General features: G+C 38.8%; 1 protein-coding gene across 7 annotated transcripts in view; it reads left to right on the top strand.

Annotated features, from left to right (window-relative positions):
* Nucleotides 1–20,319, top strand: part of TBC1D32 (TBC1 domain family member 32) — a 250,914-nt gene that overhangs the window by 99,278 nt on the left and 131,317 nt on the right. For all 7 annotated transcript variants that reach the window (XM_070073655.1, XM_070073654.1, XM_070073652.1 and 4 more), the window contains 2 exons: nucleotides 3,979–4,097; nucleotides 5,126–5,242. In XM_070073655.1, the coding sequence (XP_069929756.1) occupies nucleotides 3,979–4,097; nucleotides 5,126–5,242 (236 nt within the window). The remainder of the gene's footprint in view (nucleotides 1–3,978; nucleotides 4,098–5,125; nucleotides 5,243–20,319) is intronic.

The raw sequence follows: 20,319 nt of genomic DNA on the forward strand, positions 1-20,319 counted from the left end.
GATCCTTTGCATCTCATTTATACTGCTTGGCAATCCTGAAATGTAGCATTATTATTTCACTTTTCAAATGAGAGAACTGGGCTCCAAGAAGTCAAGGAGGTTTTCCTAGGAAGTACAACTAATGGCCTGGAAGATTTGGTATTTGAGCCGTGAGATTATGGACATTATATTATTTTCTGTTATACCAAAGTATGCTCTCTGCTGTAATATTGCTATTGTAGTCTTACTGATTTTATGATTAGATGTTTTGTTTTTACACTGTTCCATGTGATTTGATTTTTCACAGAAAAATTAATAATCAGGTTTAATACTCTTTTTCATTTAGTTGGATAGCATCTCACTCATGAAAATTTAGACTATACTGAAGCAAAAGTTTTGTGAAATGAAGAAATGCTTCTAATAATATAGAATTACAACAACTGATCATATTGTATAAAGGAGCATACTTTATAAACTTGAGATGCCAATGCTGCTTCCTGATATCTACTTCTTTTCTCCCCTTGCTGCTATAAACCTAACCTTTCAGGCTAGTTTACTCTGTTGGCTCATTTGCAGAGCAAGTCGTAACATTTATCATTTTTTTTTTTTATTTGACAGGTAGTTTATAGACAGTGAGAAAGAGAGAAACAGAGAGAAAGGTCTTCCTTCCATTGATTCACTCCCCAAATGGCCACTACAGAAGGCGCTGTGCTGATCCAAAGCCAGGAACCAAGTTCTTCCTCCTGGTCTCCCATGCAGGTGCAGGGGCTCAAGCACATGGGCCATCCTCCGCTGCCTTCCTGGGCCATAGCAGGGAGCTGGACTGGAAGAGGAACAACCAGGACTAGAACCCGGCATCCATATGGGATGCCGGCACTGCAGGCGGAGGATTTAACCAAGTGAGCCACAGCGCCAGCCCCAACATTTATCATTTTTAAGAAGAACATACTCAGAGAAGTTATTGGCCTAAGGGTAAAAGCTGGGATTCAAAATTCAGCAGTCGTACAGAAAAATTTTAGTTTCTCAGTCAACAATTAATTGAATATTTAAACATGGCTAGTAGAGAGGAATTTTTATATTCCAATGCAGAGAATATCTATCTGAGAAGACAGATAGGCCCATGAGCCAGATCTGATCATTACACATTGTACATATGTATTGAGATGTCACGCAGTTTCGCATACAATTTGTTTTTGTTTTAAATTTTATTTGATGAATATAAATTTTAAAAGTACAGCTTATGGATTACAATGGCTTTTTCCCCCCATAACTTCCCTCCCACCCGCAACCCTCACCTCTCCTGCTCCCTCTCCCCTTCCATTCACATCAAGATTCATTTTCAATTCTCTTTATATACAGAAGATCAATTTAGCATATATTAAGTCAAGATTTCAACAGTTTGCACCCACACAGAAACACAAAGTGAAAAATACTGTTTGAGTACTAGTTATAGCATTAAATCACAATGTACAGCACACTAAGGACAAAGATCCTACATGAGGAGTAAGTGCACAGTGACTCCTGTTGTTGACTTAACAAATTGACACTCTTGTTTATGGCATCAGTAATCTCCCTAGGCTCTCTCCCAAGGCCATGGAGGCCTTTTGAGTTCACCGACTCTGATCATATTTAGACAAGGTCATAGTCAAAGTGAAAGTTTTCTCCTCCCTTCAGAGAAAGGTACCTCCTTCTTTGATGACCTGTTTTTTCCAGTGGGATCTCACAGAGATCTTTCATTTAGGTCATCTCTCTCTCTCTCTCTTTTTTTTTTTTTTTTTTTTTTTTTGGCCAGAGTGTCTTGGCTTTCCATGCCTGAAATACTCTCATGGGCTTTTCAGCCGGATCCGCATGCCTTAAGGGTTGATTCTGAGGCCAGAGTGCTGTTTAGGACATCTGCCATTCTATGAGTCTGCTGTGTATCTCACTTCCCATGTTGGATCATTCTCTCTGTTTTTTATTCTATCAGTTAGTATTAGGAGACACTAGTCTTGTTTATGTGATCCCTTTGATTCTTAGTCCTATCATTATGATCAGTTGTGAACATAAATTGATCTGCCGTTTCTCTCTTGCACATTTTAGGATCTTTTCTTTATGTTTCACTGTGGTGAGTTTAATTACAATGTGCCATGGTGAGGAGCTCTTTTGGTCATGTTTACTAGGGGTTCTATGAGCTTCCTGTACTAGGATGTCTCTGTCCTTCTCCAAACCTGGGAAATTTTCTGCTAGTATCTCACTAAAAAGGCCTTCTAATCCTTTCTCCCTCTCGATGCCTTCAGGAACTCCTGGAACCCGAATGTTGTTTTTTTTTTTAAATAGTATCCTGTAGATTCCAAACAATATTTTTTAGATTTCTAATTTCCTCTTCTTTTCTTTGATTTGACTGTATATTTTCCTGTTCTCTGTCTTCTAAGTCCGATATTCTCTCTTCTGCTTCACCCATTCTGTTTTTAAGGCTCTCTAATTTGTTTGTCATTTGATCTATTGAATTCTTCATTTCATTATGATTTCACTATCACCATTTCATGTTCTACTAGTTGTTTCATTTTATTTTGATTCCTCCTTAATATTGCATTTTCATGAGAGAGATTTTCTATCTTGTCCATTAAGGATTTCTGTAGTTTAAGAATTTGTTTTTGAGAACTTCTTAATGTTCCTATTAACTTTTTGAGATCCTTTTCTTGCATTTCTTCTATCTCATCATCTTAATAATCTTGAATTGGGGTGTCTTGTTCTTTTGAGGCATCATAGTTTCTTTCTTGCTCTTGTTTCCTCAGTTTCTGTGTTTGTTGCTTGTCATTGTGGTGATATTCTTTGGTTTCTTCGGTGTGGTGTTTTTTCTTGTTATACTATGACTCTAGATTAAGTGGACTGTCTGCTTTTGATGGATTCTTAGAGGCATGTGATGGGTGTGGCCAGAGCTCTCTCTTTGGTTCTTCAGGGTTAAGGATGTGCCAAAGGTGACACACCCATGTTGTTCTCTTTCTCTCTCTCTCTGTCTCCCTCCCTCTCTTTCTCTCTTTTTTTTACTCAGAAGGAAGTATATCCGCACAGCTGAGCGGAACTGAGGGTAATCAATGTATGAAATCTGGCCTCTGTGGGTATAATATTTGTCTGCTCTGCCGCAAGGACCACACAAAGGGTCTATGCAGTCCTCCGTGTGATCTCAAATTTCCTTGCAGTCTCCCACCAGGTTGCCCAGGTTACCAAGTTTGTGTACTCGGTGAGTTCTCTGCCCCCCCCTCAAATTTTCACAGTCTCAGTTCATTAGCTCCACACCTTCATTAGGTCCTAGCCTCCTGTTATTTCTCCCCACCAGAGTCAGGTTTTTCTATTTGTTTGATGGTGATTGACTCTTCATGTATGTCCAAAATGGCACCTGCTCTTTGTCTTGCTTGCCTTTTTAAGCTGAGTAGAGAGACAGGCTCGTGTCCATGCTGGTCCCTTTTATTTATTTATTTTTTTCTCTCCTCTAGTTAGCCTGGCGAACTTTCCCCAGTGGGGCTTCAAGCCTCGTTCCTCTAGGCTCTTTCTGCCGTTTCCCCACCAATGTCTCGGGCTACTGACCTCATCTCCCCTTCCAGCGCTGGTGCGTAGATTCCGCAACTGGGCTCCCAAGCCATGGGCATCCTTGCTCTCCCTGTAGGTCCTCCGTGTCATCCACTAGATCCAGAAGAGTTTCCTCTGCAATTTTTTCCCCCGAGCCTTTCCTTGAAACTACAGTATCTCCAGTGCGCGACCTCAATATTCCACCATCTTGGCTCCACCTCCTGTACAATTTGTACAATTAGTCTATTAAAAATTTAAAAAATAGTCATTGCAAAGTATTATGATAATGATGTATCACAAAATATGTCAATAACAGCAGATATCGTTTCTACGAAGGGTAGAGATTATTTTTTTTTCTGTCAGAGTGAAGCAGTCTTGACAGAAGGATAATCATATCTTTCCTCTGTTATCTGAATAAATTTTATAAATGTGATATAAAACAATTCTTTCTAGGTTTTATTAATGCACTTATAACTGAACTGTGGTCCAATCTGGAATGTGGAAGAGATGATGTGAGGGTGACTCATCCCAGACCTACTCCAGTGGATCCTATTGACCGAAGCTGTCAAAAGGTAAGCAGTTACTTTACTTAAGATACAGATTTGAAATGTGTGTCACAGAAATGACTTTATTTAGACTTTTTGTCTCTTTTCAGTTACAACTAGCAGTATTTCCCAACTATGCTTTTTCTCTCTTTCAGTTTTCAAAATAAATTTTGTGAGGAATAGAAATACCAGCATTCTTTGGGAAAAAATATTTTGCAAAGATGCTTTTCTTTCACATTGTTTTTTATTAGAATTCTTCTCTCTTAATAAACAGTAATAACACATCAAGCATGCTACAAAAAATCCCTGAAAAAAAAAAAAGAAAATTAACCAACCTACACAAAATCCAGGATGCTTTTCCCCCATACAATATTCTGTTATAATTCTATGACATTTATATACTTAGTATATTCTCTAAACTTCTTCAGACTTTTGACTCTATGTCAGCCTCAACAATTTTCACTCAATGGATACCATAAAATTGTTTTTAAAATCTCCAAAGATGAAAAAAAACGAAACAAACAAACAAAAAACCACCCCAAACCTCTCAGCATTTCAGAAGTTATTCTTTCTGGAATGTTGGACCTCTCTCTGCTATTTGAAAGGCAGAGAGAGGCTGCACTCCAGGACTTGCAGGTTTTTTGAATGACAGAGATATCAGTTATACATACTGTACCAGAGATGTACTAAAAATATTTCCTAACAGAAAAATCAGAAAGTTACTCTAAAAGGCTGGCATTGTGGTACAGGGGGTTAAAAGCCACTGCCTGCAATGCCAGCATCTGATATGAATGATAATTCCAATCCCAGCTGCTCCTCTTCCAATTCAGCTCCCTGATGATGCAGCTGAAAACAGCAGCAGATGGCCCAGGTGTATTGTCAGCCTGTAGATTGTTGTTAATTCTTTTGTACCATATATGTAGGTATTTCATATTTATGTGGATTAATTAGGTTTATTTTAGATATTAGACACCACAGCCATACAGCTATAAAACTTTACATTAATAACTATTGTGGATGTAAATGATCTAAATGATTCTTTTTTTGACCCTTAGTCTTTTCTAGCACTGGTGAACTTGTTATCTTATCCTGCTGTGTATGAGTTGGTAGGCAACAAAGATCTTCCTAATAAAGCAGAGTATTCTCTTCGTGAAGTACCAACATGTATTATTGTAAGTCATTCTCTTTAATATTTTTCTTTTATGAATATTACTGCTTGAGATTGGTAATAAAGATGTACTGGTGGTAAACCATTCCCACTATTTAATGACTTTTAAAACCTGATTTGATAATTTACCTATGGATTTTCAAATTGAATATTTACTAATCCCACCTTTGACCTGTGCTGCCTAGTAGTCCCAATATCTATCAGAATACAAGGCTAACTCCCCAACTAGGAAAGAGACTTGACATAAATAGAAGTGTATGTATGAATTTCTTTTAAATAACTCCATTGTATTACTGGTCATACCAATACTGTGCCTTCAGTGGTGAGGATAATTAGGGATAAATTATATCCAAGGAGTTGAATAATTTTTGCTTCTGTTTTAATGAGCTACATATTGTTGGCCCATGAGGGCTATATATGCATATTTATTTAACTTAAGACTTATATTATACTTACAAAGTTACCCAGGTGAATAATAATTCAGTCATTCAGAGATATTTAGGTCCTTATATTAGGCTAAGTGTATGAATTAAATATGCATGAACATGTGCATATGCATAAAAGAATTTGGATTAGTAAAGATTTACTTGATAATGAAATTCCATTATTTTTTATAACTTTTATTTAGTAAATATAAATTTCCAACGTACAGTTTATGGATTACAATGGCTTTTTCCCTTCCATAACTTCCCTCTCACCCACAACCCTCCAATCTCCCACTCCCTCTCCCATTCCATTCACATCAAGATTCATTTTCAATTCTCTTTATATACAGAAGATCAATTTAGCATATATTAAGTCAAGATTTCAGCAGTTTGCACACACACAGAACATAAAGTGTAAAATACTGTTTGAGTACTGGTTATAGCATTAATTCACATTGAACAACACATTAAGGACAGAGATCCTACATGAGGAGTACGTGCACAGTGACTCCTGTTGTTGACCTAACAAATTGACACTCTTGTTTATGGCATCAGTAATCACCCTAGGCTCTTGTCATGAGCTGCCAAGGCTATGGAAGCCTTTTGAGTTTGCCAACTTCGATATTATTTAGACAAGGTCATAGTCAAAGTGGAAGTTCATCTTCCCTTCAGAGAAAGGTACCTCCTTCTTTGATGGCCCGTTCTTTCTACTGGGATCTCACTCGCAGAGATCTTTCATTTAGTTGTGTGTGTTTGTTTTTTTTTTTTTTTTTTTTTTTTTTTTTTTTTTTTTTTTTTGCCAGAGTGTCTTGGCTTTCCATGCCTAAAATACTCTCATGGGCTCTTCAGCCAGATCGGAATGCCTTAAGGGCTAATTCTGAGACCAGAGTGCTATTTAGGACATCTGCCATTCTATGAGTCTACTGTGTATCTCGCTTCCCATGTTGGATCATTCTCTCCGTTTTTTATTCTATCAGTTAGTATTAGGAGACACTAGTCTTGTTTATGTGATCCCTTTGACTCTTAGACCTATCAATATGATCAATTGTGAACTGAAACTGATCACTTTGACTAGTGAGATGGCATTGGTCCATGCAACCTTTAAGGGATTGTATTGGAATCCCCTGGTATGTCTCTAACTCCACCATTTGGGGCAAGTCAGCTTGAGCATGTCCCAAATTGTACCTCTGCACCCTCTCTTATTCCCACTCTTATATTTAACAGGGATCACTTTTCAGTAAAATTTAAACACCTAAGAATAATTGTGCATTAATTACAGAGTTTAACCAATAGTATTAAGTAGAAAAAAAACACTAAAAGGGATAAAATATTAAATTGTACATCAACCATCAGGACAAGAGCTGATCAAGTCACTGTTTCTCATAGTGTCCATTTCACTTCAACAGGTTTCCCCTTTGGTGCTCAGTTAGTTGTCACCGAACAGGGAGAATATATGATATTTGTCCCTTTGGGACTGGCTTAATTCACTCAGCATAATGTTTTCCAGATTCCTCCATCTTGTTGCAAATGACCGGGTTTCATTGTTTTTGACTGCTGTGTAGTATTCTATAGAGTACATGTCCCATAATTTCTTTATCCAGTCTACTGTTTATGGGTATTTGGGTTGGTTCCAGGTCTTAGCTATTGTGAATGGAGCTTCAATAAACATTAATGTGCAGACAGCTTTTTGTTTGCCAATTTAATTTCCTTCGGGTAAATTCCCAGGAGTGGGATGGCTGGGTTGTATGGTAGGGTTATATTCAGGTTTCTGAGGAATCTCCAGACTGACTTCCATAGTGGCTTGACCAGTTTGCATTCCCACCAACAGTGGGTTAGTGTCCCTTTTTCCCCACATCCTCTCCAGCATTTATTGTTGGTAGATTTCTGAATGTGAGCCATTCTAACCGGGGTGAGGTGAAACCTCATTGTGGTTTTGATTTGCATTTCCCTGATTGCTAGTGATCTTGAACATTTTTTCATGTGTCTGTTGGCCCTTTGGATTTTCTCTTTTGAAAAATGTCTATTGAGGTCCTTGGCCCATCTCTTAAGTGGGTTGTTTGTTTTGATGTTGTGGAGTTTCTTGATCTCTGTGTAGATTCTGGTTATCAACCCTTTATCTGTTGCATAGTTTGCAAATATTTTTTCCCATTCTGTCAGTTGCCTCTTCACTTTCCTGACTGTATCTTTTGCAGTACAGAAACTTCTCAATTTGATGCAATCCCAATAGTTGATTTTGGCTTTGACAGCCTGTGCCACTGGAGTCTTTTCAAAGAAGTCATTGCCGGTACCTATATCTTGCAGGGTTCTCCAATGTTCTCTAATAATTTGATGGTGTCGGGTCGTAGATTTAGGTCTGTAATCCATGTTGAGTGAATTTTTGCACTTCATGATTCTGCACGTGGAAATCCAATTTTCCCAGCACCATTTATTGAATAGACTGTCCTTAATCCAGGGATTGGTTTTAGATCCTTGATCAAATATGAGTTGGCTGTAGATGTTTGGATTGATTTCTGGTGTTTCTATTCTGTTCCATTGGTCTATCCATCTGTTTCTGTACCAGTACCGTGCTGTTTTGATAACAACTGCCCTGTAGTATGTCCTGAAATCCGGTATTGTGATGCCTCTGGCTTTGTTTTTTTTGTACAAGATTGCTTTAGCTATTCGAGGTCTCCTGTGTCTCCATATGAATTTCAGCATCATTTTTTTCCAGATCTGAGAAGAAGGTCTTCAGTATCTTGATTGGTATTGCATTGAATGTATAAATTGCTTTTGGGAGAATGGACATTTTGATGATACTGATTCTTCCAATCCATGAGCATGGAAGATGTTTCCATTTTTTGGTATCCTCTTCTATTTCTTTCTTTAAGGTTTTGTAATTTTCATCGTAGAGATCTTTAACGTCCTTGGTTAAGTTTATTCCAAGGCATTTGATTGTTTTTGTAGCTATTGTGAATGGGATTGATCTTAAAAGTTCTTCCTCAGCCATGGCATGCTTGTGTATACAAAGGCTGTTGATTTTTGTGCATTGATTTTATATCCTGCTACTTTGTCAAACTCTTCTATGAGTTCCAATAATCTCTTAGTAGAGTTCTTTGGGTCCCCTAAATAAAGAATCATATCATCTGCAAAGAGGGATAGTTTGAGTTCTTCCTTCCCAATTTGTATCCCTTTAATTTCTTTTTCTTGCCTGATGGCTCTGGCTAAAGCTTCCAGAACTATATTGAATAGCAGTGGTGAGAATGGACATCCCTGTCTGGTACCAGATCTCAGTGGAAATGCTTCCAGCTTTTCCCCATTCAATAGGATGTTGGCCATGGGGTTTTCATAGATTGCTTTGATTGTATTAAGGAATGTTCCTTCCATACCCAGTTTGCTTAGAGTTTTCATCATGAAAGGGTGTTGTATTTTATCTAATGCTCTCCTTGTTTATTGAGATAATCATATGGTTTTTCTTCTGCAGTCTGTTAATGTGGTGTATCACATTGATTGACTTGCGCACATTGAACCATCCCTGCATACCAGGGATAAATCCCACTTGGTCTGGGTGAATGATCTTTCTGATGTGTTGTTGCATTCTATTGGCGAGAATTTTATTGAGGATTTTTGCATCTATGTTCATCAGGGATATTGGTCTGTAATTCTCTTTCAATGCTGCATCTTTTTCCGGCTTAGGGATTAAGGTGATGCTGGCTTCATAGAAAGAATTTGGGAGGATTCCCTCTTTTTCGAATGTTCTGAATAGTTTGAGAAGAATTGGAGTTAGTTCTTCTTTAAATGTCTGGTGGAATTCAGCAGTGAATCCATCTGGTCCTGGGCTTTTCTTTGTTGGGAGGGCCTTTATTACTGTTTTCAATTTCTGTCTCAGTTATGGGTCTGTTTAGGTTTTCGATGTCTTCCTGGTTCAATTTAGGTAGGTTGCATGTGTCCAGGAGTCTATCCATTTCTGATAGGTTTTTCTGTTTGCTGGCATACAAGTCCTTGTAGTAATTTCTGATGATTCTTTTTATTTCTGTGGTGTCTGTTGTTACGTTTTCTTTTTCATATCTGATTTTATTGATTTGGGTCTTTTCTTCTTTTTTAGTTAGTTGGGCCAATGGGGTGTCAATTTTGTTTATTTTTTCAAAAAACCAGCTCCTCATTTGGCTTATTTTTTGTAGTGTTTTTTTGGATTCAATCCTGTTGATTTCTTCTCTGATTTTAATTATTTCTCTTCTCCTACTAGATTTGGGTCTGGTTTGCTGCAGATTTTCTAGATCCTTGAGATTCATTGAAAGCTCATTTATTTTGTGCCTTTACAATTTCTTGATGTAGGCACCTATTGATATAAACTTTCCTCTCAACACTGCTTTTGCTGTATCTCATAAGTTTTGGTATGTTGTGCTGTTATCCTCATTTACTTCCAGAATATTTTTGATTTCTCTTTTAATTTCTTTTTTTTTTTTTTGAAGGCAGATTTTTTTTTTATTTATTTAATGAATATAAGTTTCCAAAGTACGAATAATGGATTACAATGGCTTCCCCCCCATACCGTCCCTCCCACCCACAACTCTCCCCTTTCCCACTCCCTCTCCCCTTCCATTCACATCAAGATTCATTTTCGATTATCTTAATATACAGAAGATCAGCTTAGTATACATTAAGTAAGGATTTCAACAGTTTGCTCCCACACAGAAACATAAAGTGAAAAATAATAGATGATTTTTTTTTAATGATGATGAAATCAGATCAGACCTATTGTCATGTTTAATCCCAGTGAGAGTCAAGTTGGGAGTTGATAGTTTTTTCTTTTTTTTTTTTTTTCTTTTTTTTTTTTTTTTTTACAGAGGATCAGTTTAGTATGCATTAAGTAAAGATTTCAACAGTTTGCACCCCCATAGAAACACAAAGTGAAATATACTGTTTGAGTACTCGTTATAGCATTAAATTTCAATGCACAGCACATTAAGGACAGAGATCCTACATGAGGAGTAAGTGCACAGTGACTCCTGTTGTTGACTTTACAAATTGACACTCCTGTCTATGGCATCAGTAATCTCCCTATGCTCCAGTCATGAGTTTCCAAGGCTATGGAAGCCCTCTGAGTTCTCCGATTCTTATCCTGTTTAGACAAGGTCATAGTCAAAGTGGAGGTTCTCTCCTCCCTTCAGAGAAAGGTACCTCCTTCTTTGAAGACCTGTTCTTTCCACTGAGATCTCACTCACAGAGATCTTTTGCCAGAGTGTCTTGGCTTTCCATGCCTGAAATACTCTCATGGGCTTTTCAGCCAGATCCGAATGCCTTTAGGGCTGATTCTGAGGCCAGAGTGCTATTTAGGACATCCGCCATTCTATGAGTCTGCTGAGTATCTCACTTCCCATGTTGGATCACTCTCCCCTTTATTTATTCTATCGGTTGGTGTTAGCAGATACTAGACTTGTTTATGTGCTCCCTTTGACTCTTAGTCCTTTCATTATGATCAATTGTGAACTGAAATTGATCACTTGGACTAGTGAGATGGCATTGGCACATGCCACCTTGATGGGATTGAATTGGAATCCCCTGGTATGTTTCCAACTCTTTTAATTTCTTCTATGACCCATTGAACAATGTTGTTCAATCTCCATGTGTTTGCATATGCTCTAGGGATTCCTGAGTTGCTAATTTCCAACTTCATTCCTTTATGGTCTGAGATGCTGCATCATATGATTCTAATTCTTTGAATTGTCTGAGACTTGTTTTATGGCCTAGTATGTGGTCGTTCCTAGAGAAGGTTCAATGTACTGCTGAGAGGAATGTAAATGCTTTATGTGTAGGATGAAAAGTTCTGTATATATCTGTTAGATCCATTTGGGCTATAGTGTCGTTTAAATCTACTGTCTTCTTGTTGATCTTCTGTCCTGTTGATATGTCTATTTCTGAGAGTGGAGTATTGAAGTCCCCCAGTACTGTTGTATTGGGGTCTAATTCTCCCTTTAAGTCCCTTAACAAATCTTTTACATAAACCGGCGCCCTGTAATTAGGTGCATATACATTGATAATCGTTATATCTTTCTGTTTTATTGATCCCTTAATTGTTATATAATGCCCCTCTTTGTCTCTCCTAACAGTCTTTCTGGTAAAGTTTATGTTGTTTCTCTCTTGCACATTTTAGGATCTTTTCTTTATGTTTCACTGTGGAGAGTTTAGTTACAACGTGTCGTGGTGAGGATCTCTTTTGGTCGTGTTTATTAGGGGTTCTGTGAGCTTCCTGTACTAGGATTTCTCTGTCCTTCTCCAAACCTGGGACATTTTCCGCTAATATCTCACTAAAAAGGCCTTCTAATCCTTTCTCCCTCTCCATGCCTTCAGGAACTCCTAGAACCCAAATGTTGGGTTTTTTAATAGTATCCTGTAGATTCCCGACAATATGTTTTAAAATTCTAATTTCCTCTTCTTTTCTTTGGTCTGACTGTATCCTTTCCTGTTCTCTGTCTTCTAAGTCCGATATTCTCTCTTCTGCTTCACCCATTCTATTTGTAAGGCTCTCTATTGTGTTTTTCATTTGATCTATTGAGTTCTTCACTTCAGTCACTATCACAGTTTCCTGTTGTACTAGTTGTTTCGTTTCATTTTGATTCCTCCTTAATATTTCATTTTCATGAGAGAGATTTTCTATCTTGTCCATTAAGGATTTCTGTAGTTCAAGAATTTGTTTTTGAGAACTTCTTAATGTTCTTATCAATTTTTTGAGATCTGCTTCTTGCATTTCTTCTATGTCATCATCTTCATAATCTTGAATTGGGGTGTCTTTTTCATTTGAGGGCGTCATGGTGACTTCCTTGTTTTTATTACCTTGGTTTTTGTGTTTGTTATTTGGCATATTGGAGATATTTGGTTTCTTCACTGTGGTGCTTTTTCTTGTTATACTATGACTCTAGATTAAGTGGACTATCTGTTTTTGATGGAGCCTTAGGGCTCGAGATGGGTGTGGCCTGAGACCTCTGTTTGGTGTGCCAAAGGTGACACTCCCAGGTTAGGCATGGTAAATCTCTCTCTCTCTCTTTCTTTTTTTTTTTTGATTCAAAAGGGAAGTAATTCCGCACAGCTGAACGAAGTTGGAGGTAGTTAGCAGGCAAATGATATACCCACAGGAGCCAGAGATTGGAAGCGCTTTCCCAAGGACCACACAGGGAATCTGTTCTGCCCTCAGAGTGGGCTCAAATTCTCCTTCAGTCTCCCACTGGGTTGCCAAAGTTACGGAATTGTAGCGTCTCTGGAGAATGCTCACGTGAATTCCGTGAGTTCTCTCCCCCACCGTCTCTTTTTTCACAGTCTCAGTTCAGTAGCACCACAAATTTACTAGGTCCTAATCTCCTGTTAACTCGCCCCGCCCAGAGTCAGGTTTTTCTGCTAGGCTCAGGGCCAGTGCAGACCTGAGGTCGCTCTGCTTATGATGTATGTCCAAGATGGCGCCTGCTCTTTGTCTTGCTCGCCCTTGAGAGGTGAGCGGAGAGAGAGAAACCCGTGTCCGTACCAGTCACCTTTTTTTTTTTTTTCTCTCTCTCTCTTCCAGTTAGCCTGGTGAACTTCCCCCCCACCCCCACCCCGGGGGTCGTTTCCTCTAGTCTCCTCTCTCCGCTTGCCTGCCGGTGTCTGGGGCTATTGAGGTTCAGCTCACCTCGCGTTCCAGCACTGGTGTGTTGAGTCTGCCGCTGGTGTCCCGAACTGTGGACTCCCACGCTCTCCACGCAGGTCCGCTGTGAATCACGCGTTCCGGAAGAGTTTCTTCTCCTGTTTCCTCCCCTACTCTTCCTTGAACCTGCAGTATCTCCACTTTTATTAAACTATCTCTCCCCGGACTATCAGTGTGCTCCCTTCCTATTCCGCCATCTTGCCTCTCAAACCGCATCGGACTCCTTTTTTTCATTTAACTGTTTCTCTGTGTTCTTGCATAACCTTACAATCATTCTTTTTAATGCCTTTTCCAGCATTTCATCAGTTTCCTCTTCTTCACAGTTCTATGGTAATATATTACTGGCTTCCTTTTGGGGTGTTATATTGTGTGCTTTGTTCATATTTCCTTTTTTTTCCTACACAACTTGGGAATCACTTGTTTCTATCTCCCCTGGAGAATGGGCTTTATTATTATTATTATTAATTATTATTATCATTATTTTTATTGAGGGTTTTGTTCCTGTAAATGTGTTTGTATGACTCAGTTGAGTACTTAAGGCTTACCATTGAGTTCCAGGGGTATATGCTGGGGGGGGGGCAAGGAGCTCTGCCTATTTTTTGGTGGATGGAGAAGATTCTAGAATGAAGCTTTGGGTGAGCATGTTAGAGCACCTGTGGTTACCATTAGTGAGTGGAGGAGATGTTGGAGGTGGCTAGTGTGTTCACTATCCCAGGCTTTGTCTTTGCCATTGTGAACCAGCTAATTCACTGAAAGGAATTAGCTCTCATGGGTAGCATACCTCATCTATTCAGGTGCAGGTACCATCTAAAGTACTGACCCACTTCCCACTCTGCAGGATGTCTTAGAAGCCACCTAAATATCCAGTTCCAGCATGCAGGGATCTCCAAATTTCTAGTGTCAGACCAGTTGGTAACTTGGGAACCCAGCCACAAGCTAGCAGCAACCCATAACCTCTCACTGCCTTGGTCTATGCCCAGAACTCTCCTGCCACAGTGTGCAGGGGGTCTGCTCTCTAACCTTCGTGTGGTCCTCTCTTGGCATCCTCTGTCAGCAGTGGTATTGCCTGAGTTTCCCTGAGACAGAGCAGAGTTTTGAGCATGGTTTCTCTGCTATGTCACTACAGCAAATTGAGTCTGGTGCTTTGTTAGGGTGGCAAAGGAGGCTATGTGGTATTTCTTCATTTGGCACTGTAGTTGCCCTGACCCCCAATAGCTCCCCAGGCTGTACTTGGAGCCTGTGGGGATCATAAAATTTTGCTTTGATTAAAGCTGCCGGTGGTGGGGTCTATGGCAGCCTCCTCCCAGCTTTCTCTGGTAAAACAGCACTTCTCATTTGGTTCTATGGAGGCTGGAGTGACTGGTGGCATGTCGCCAGTGATTCAGTGTCCATCCTCTCTTCTTACTTCCCCATGGAGTCTTTGTTCTGTTCTGTCCGTTCTGGGAACATGGTCCTTTGTTTTTCTGGTATCTTTCTGTGGATGAGGTCCGTGTGTCATCTCACTATTCAGCTACTCCATCCGGGTCTCCCACATGGGTGTTAGGGACGTTTGTACTCAGGCACACTCTGCTGCTTTTAAAGATGCATTAGCAGGGAGCTTGATCAGAAGTGAAGTGGTTGGGTTCGAATTGCCACCAATTTGGGCTGTCTACATTTTAGGCAGCAGCTTATCCTGCTACACCACAATGCCTGCCCCAATAGGAGACTTTTAATTACTGCTTAAATCTGATTGCTTCTTATGAGTCTGTTTCAGTTTTAACTTCCATCAGATTATACTGTTTTTAGGGTCAACATATGATTGAAATCATGTGATACTTTTCTCTCTGTGCTTGGCTTATTTCACTTAACATAGTGACCTCCTATTCCATCTGTGTTACTGAAAATTATAGCATTTCATCCTTTTTGTGACTGAGTAATATTCCATTGTGTATATTGTACCACATTTCCTTTATCTGTTTTTTGGTGGATGGAAACTTAGGTTACTTCTGTTTTTCTCCAGATTTCTCAAGCAAAAATTTCTATGCTATGAACACTGTCCTGCCCTTTGTATTTTTATCTTAATTACATATTTTGGATATTATTTCATACCCATTTATAGGGCTCTTTCTTACTTCCCTCCTTTTTACAGTTGTGTTGTCTGTTGTGTTTGTGCCAGAGTTTATTTATCCCGTCACCTATTAGTGAACACTTGGTTCACTAATAAACACTAAACACTTAGGTGTTTTGCTATTATAAATGATACCAGGATTAGTAGCCTTAAATTGTATTTGCCAGTATGTATATGTATTTTTTCCAGTAGTGCTTAAGAAATTCCAACAAGCTTAAGAGAAGTAAAACAACACGCATTTTTGAGAACTCAGTTTTTTAGATCAGAAGTCTAATATGATGTGCCCGAGTTTTCTGTTTAGGGTTTTGTATGGTTGAAGTTAAGGTTTTAGCAAAGCCTTGTGCTAGCCTGGTTGATCTGAGAAATATTCCAGCTTTCTTCTTGCGTTTATTGGAATTCAGCTCCTTGCGTTTGTAGGACTGAATTGCTTAGATCCTTATTGTCCATCAGCCAGGGATACCCCTTGGTTTCTAGAGGTTGCTCTTAGCAATTTCTCATATGGCCTTTTACATTTCATGAATTGGGAACTTCCTTCATACTTTATATCACATCCCTTCAATTCCTTTAATATCTCTGAATTCCTGTTTTTTTTTTTTTTTTTTTTTTTTTTTTTTTCCAGTTGGGAAAATGTCTGCTTTTGAATTATTCATATGGTTAGGTCAGGCACACCTTGATATCTTAAAGTCAACTGATGAGGGACTTCAGTTACATCTGCAGAGTTTCTTCACAGTAGCACTTTGCTTTTATGTTTGATGTTTGAGAATCTTGGGAACCACCTTCTACCTACCACAGTGTCTTGGGGGTCTAATTTCTAGAAGTGCTATCACTGAGTTTAAAGGTAAGTTCATCATAAACATGCCAGTATATGGTAATTATTGCTTGATTTGCTTCCACTGGGGATATTCCTTTTGTATTCCCATTATTAAGTTATAGTGCCTGTTTTCTTATTAGGATGATTAGGAACATTGTGTTGTCAAAAGTTAAGATACTTTTCTGTCCTATAAATGAGAAGCATTAACTTATAATTTCTTCTTATGAATAGAACATCTTTTCCTATTTAAAGGCCACTGACATTTCTTTTTGTAAAAACTTAGTTTTATATTTGTGCTACTGTTTTTTGTCAATTATTAGAGATTCCTTACCTTTCAGGGATATTAGATCTTAATTTTCCATGGCTTTCTATCAGATATCTACTAAAATTCCAGCCAGCCTGTATGAACAACTCATAAGCAATAGTTTAGTAAATAAAGATGAATAACAGAAAATAATGTTTCCCTATAACAGATAAAATTTTCTGTTGCTGTTTAGTTTCTGTCACTTCCTTTCAGCTATATGATAGTGGAATATAGATATGATATGTATTTGGTAGAATAATGCAATTTGAATTAGCTTAGTCAAAAGAGGAAATTAATTGATTGGATTAACTGATTTTCAGGAAAATCAAGGATAATTTGAAAAAGGACTGCAAATGCAGTGAGGTTCACATCTGTATCTATCTCCCTACTACTCTTCCTTGTTCTGTGTCACTTTCTATCTTGATTTTGTTTGAAATCCAACAGTGTAATGTTTCAGAGTTTGTACTCTGAAATCAGATTGCCTGGAGTTGCTTCTTGATTCTGCTGTTTACTAGTTGTATGGCCTTAGACAAGTTTGATCCTGGTTTTCTCTTCTGTAAAAAGAGGGCACTGTGCCATGTGAAATGAGCCAGAAAGAGGACAAATATTACATGATTCCACTTATACTGTGAATCTCAAAAAGCATAACTTGGAGCAATTGTTTGACATAGTGGTTGAATTGTAAGCTTGGACACCTACATTTCATATTGGAGTGCCTGTGTTTGAGTCCCAGCTCCTATGAAAATTCCAAATTTCTGATAATGCATTTGCTTGTAGGCAGCAAGTGATGGATCAATTAGTTCAGTCCCTGCCATTGACATTGGAGACTTGGGTTAAGTTCCTGACTCTGGCTTTGACCTGTTCCAGACTCAGCTGTTTAGACCTTGGGGAGCAACCAGTGGATGGAAGATCTGACTCTTTGTCTTTCTGTCTCCCAAATACAGAAATACTTATAAAAAGTTAAACTCATGGAAATAGGGAGTAAAATAGTTGCTAGTGGATGGGATGGGAGAAGAAGGGCAATGGACAGGTACTAGTCAAAAAGTGCAGAGTTTTCATTGTACAAGATAAGTAAGTTCTAAAGATCTGTTGTATAACATAGTATCCATGGTTAACAATACTGTATCATATACTTAAAAACTTGCTAAGAGGGTTGATCTTATGCTACATGCTCTTATCACATTCAAACATATTAACATGAGAGAAAACTTTAGAAGGCGTTCATGGTATAGATGGCAGTTATGATTTCATGGGTGTATACATATCTCCAAAATCATCAAGTTGTACACATTAAATTACAAGTTGTACAAATTAAACAGCTTACTCTGTCCGCCTTTCTTCAATAAAGTAGTCTTAAAAGAAGAACAGTATTGTTCCTATCTCAGTGGTTTTGAATTTTAAATGAACTAAATTAAGTGAAGTGTTAAACATTCAGGTTATTTTCTAGCAGATGATAAATGCTATGCAAGTGCTTGCTACTGTTTTTTTTTCTGAATAATTTTTTTTTATTTTTAACTTTTATTTAATGAATATAAATTTCCAAAGTGCAGCTTATGGATTACAATGGCTTCCCCCCCATAACGTCCCTCCCACCCGCAACCCTCCCCTTTCCCACTCCCTCTCCCCTTCCATTCACATCAAGATTCATTTTCGATTCTCTTTATATACAGAAGATCAGTTTAGCATACATTAAGTAAAGATTTCAACAGTTTGCGCCCACAGAGAAACACAAAGTGAAAAATACTGTTTGAGTACTAGTTATAGCATTAAATCTCAATGTACAGCACACTAAGGACAGAGATCCTACATGAGGAGTAAGTGCACAGTGACTCCTGTTGTTGACTTTACAAATTGACACTCTTGTTTATGGCATCAGTAATCACCCTAGGCTCTTGTCATGAGCTGCTAAGGCTATGGAAGCCCACTGAGTTCACTGACTCTGTTCATATTTAGACAAGGCCATGGTCAAAGTGGAAGTTCTCTCCTCCCTTCACAGAAAGGTACCTCCTTCTTTGATGACCCATTCTTTCCACTGGGATCTCACTTGCGGAGATCTTTCATTTAGGTTTTTTTTTTTGTTTGTTTGTTTTGTTTTTTTTTTTTGCCAGAGTGTCTTGGCTTTCCATGCCTGAAATACTCTCATGGGCTTTTCAGCCCGGTCCACATGCCTTAAGGGCTGATTCTGAGGCCAGAGTGCTGTTTAGGACATCTGCCATTCTATGGGTCTGCTGTGTATCTCACTTCCCATGTTGGATCGTTCTCTCCCTTTTTTATTCTATCAGCTAGTATTTGCAGACACTAGTCTTGTTTATGTGATCCCTTTGGTTCTTAGTCCTATCATTATGATCAATTGTGAACAGAAATTGATCACTGGGACTAGTGAGATGGCATTGGTACATGCCACCTTGATGGGATTGAATTGGAATCCCCTGGTATGTTTCTAACTCTACCGTTTGAGGTAAGTCAGCTTGAGCATGTCCCAAATTGCACATCTCTTCCCTCTCTTATTCCCACTCTTATATTGCTACTGTTTTTAAAGCTTTATTTATTTATTTGAAAGGCAGGGTGATAGAGATAGTGGTAGAAGTAGAGGTAGAGAAAGAGCTCTCTTCCTTTTGCTGGTTCATTCCCTAAATGCCCACAATGGCCAAGGCTGGGCCAGTCTAATTCCAGGAGCCAGGAACTCCATCTAGGCCTTCCATATGGGTGTCTGGGGCCCAACTACTTAAGCCATCATCTACTGCTTCCCAATTAGCATTAGCAAGGAGCTGGATCAGAAGCAGAGTATCTATGATTCTAACTGTAGCTTAATTTGGAATGCTGGCATTGCAGGTGGCAACACAATTTCTTGTGTCACAATGCTAGCCTTAACTTGCTGTATTTATTATTAGTATTTTCTTTGGATTGTCTTCTCTGTAGGAGAAAAAGTCCATAGTCCTCCATCCTCCATAAAAGAAACTTCCTGTTACTCTGTGCTGATCTCTCTTCATCTCCTCCTCCCTTTTTTTTTTGGTTTTCTAGAGCTGCCTTAAAGAATTACTACAAACCACATGACTTAAAACAACGAAATTTATTCTTTGACAGTCAGAAGTCTGAAATCAAGTTATCAGCAGGGCCATGCACCTTCCCAAGGCTCCAGGGACAAATCCTTCTGTGATTGTTCAGTTTGTTTTTTACCAGGTGCCTGGTGTCTTGTGGCTTCAGAAGTCCAATTTCTCCCTCTGTCTTCATATGACTATGACCTCTTTTCTTTCCTAAATTTCTCTTGGTCTTCTTTTATAAGGACATTTGTCTTGGCTTTAGGGTCCGGTTCCATAACACTAGATGATCGTAACTAAGAAATCTTTTTAAAATTTATTTATGTTTTTAAGAAAGAGAGAAAGAAGCTGGTGTTGTGGTATATTGAGTAAAGCTGCTGCCAGTGATGTAGGCATCCCATATGGTTGTCAGTTTGAGTCCCAATTGTTACACTTCGGATCCAGTTCTCTGCTAATGCACAGTGGAGGGTGTCCCAAGTCCTTAGGCCCCTGCACCCATGTGGGAAACCTGAAAGAAGTTCCTGACTTTGGTCTGTCACAGCCCTGGGCATTGGGACCATTTGGGGAGTGATCCAGTGGATGGAAGAGTTCTCTCTTTCTATCTCTCCCTCTCTCTCTGTAACTTCCTTTTAGATAAATAAATCTTCAAAGAGACAGAAAGAGAGAGCCCATATACAGTTCATTTCCCAAATGGCTCAAAGGGGCTGGGCTGGGTTGTCTGTGTAAACTCAATCCAGGTCTCCAT

Source organism: Oryctolagus cuniculus, chromosome 5 (assembly GCF_964237555.1).
Source record: "Oryctolagus cuniculus chromosome 5, mOryCun1.1, whole genome shotgun sequence".
NCBI lineage: Eukaryota > Metazoa > Chordata > Mammalia > Lagomorpha > Leporidae > Oryctolagus > Oryctolagus cuniculus.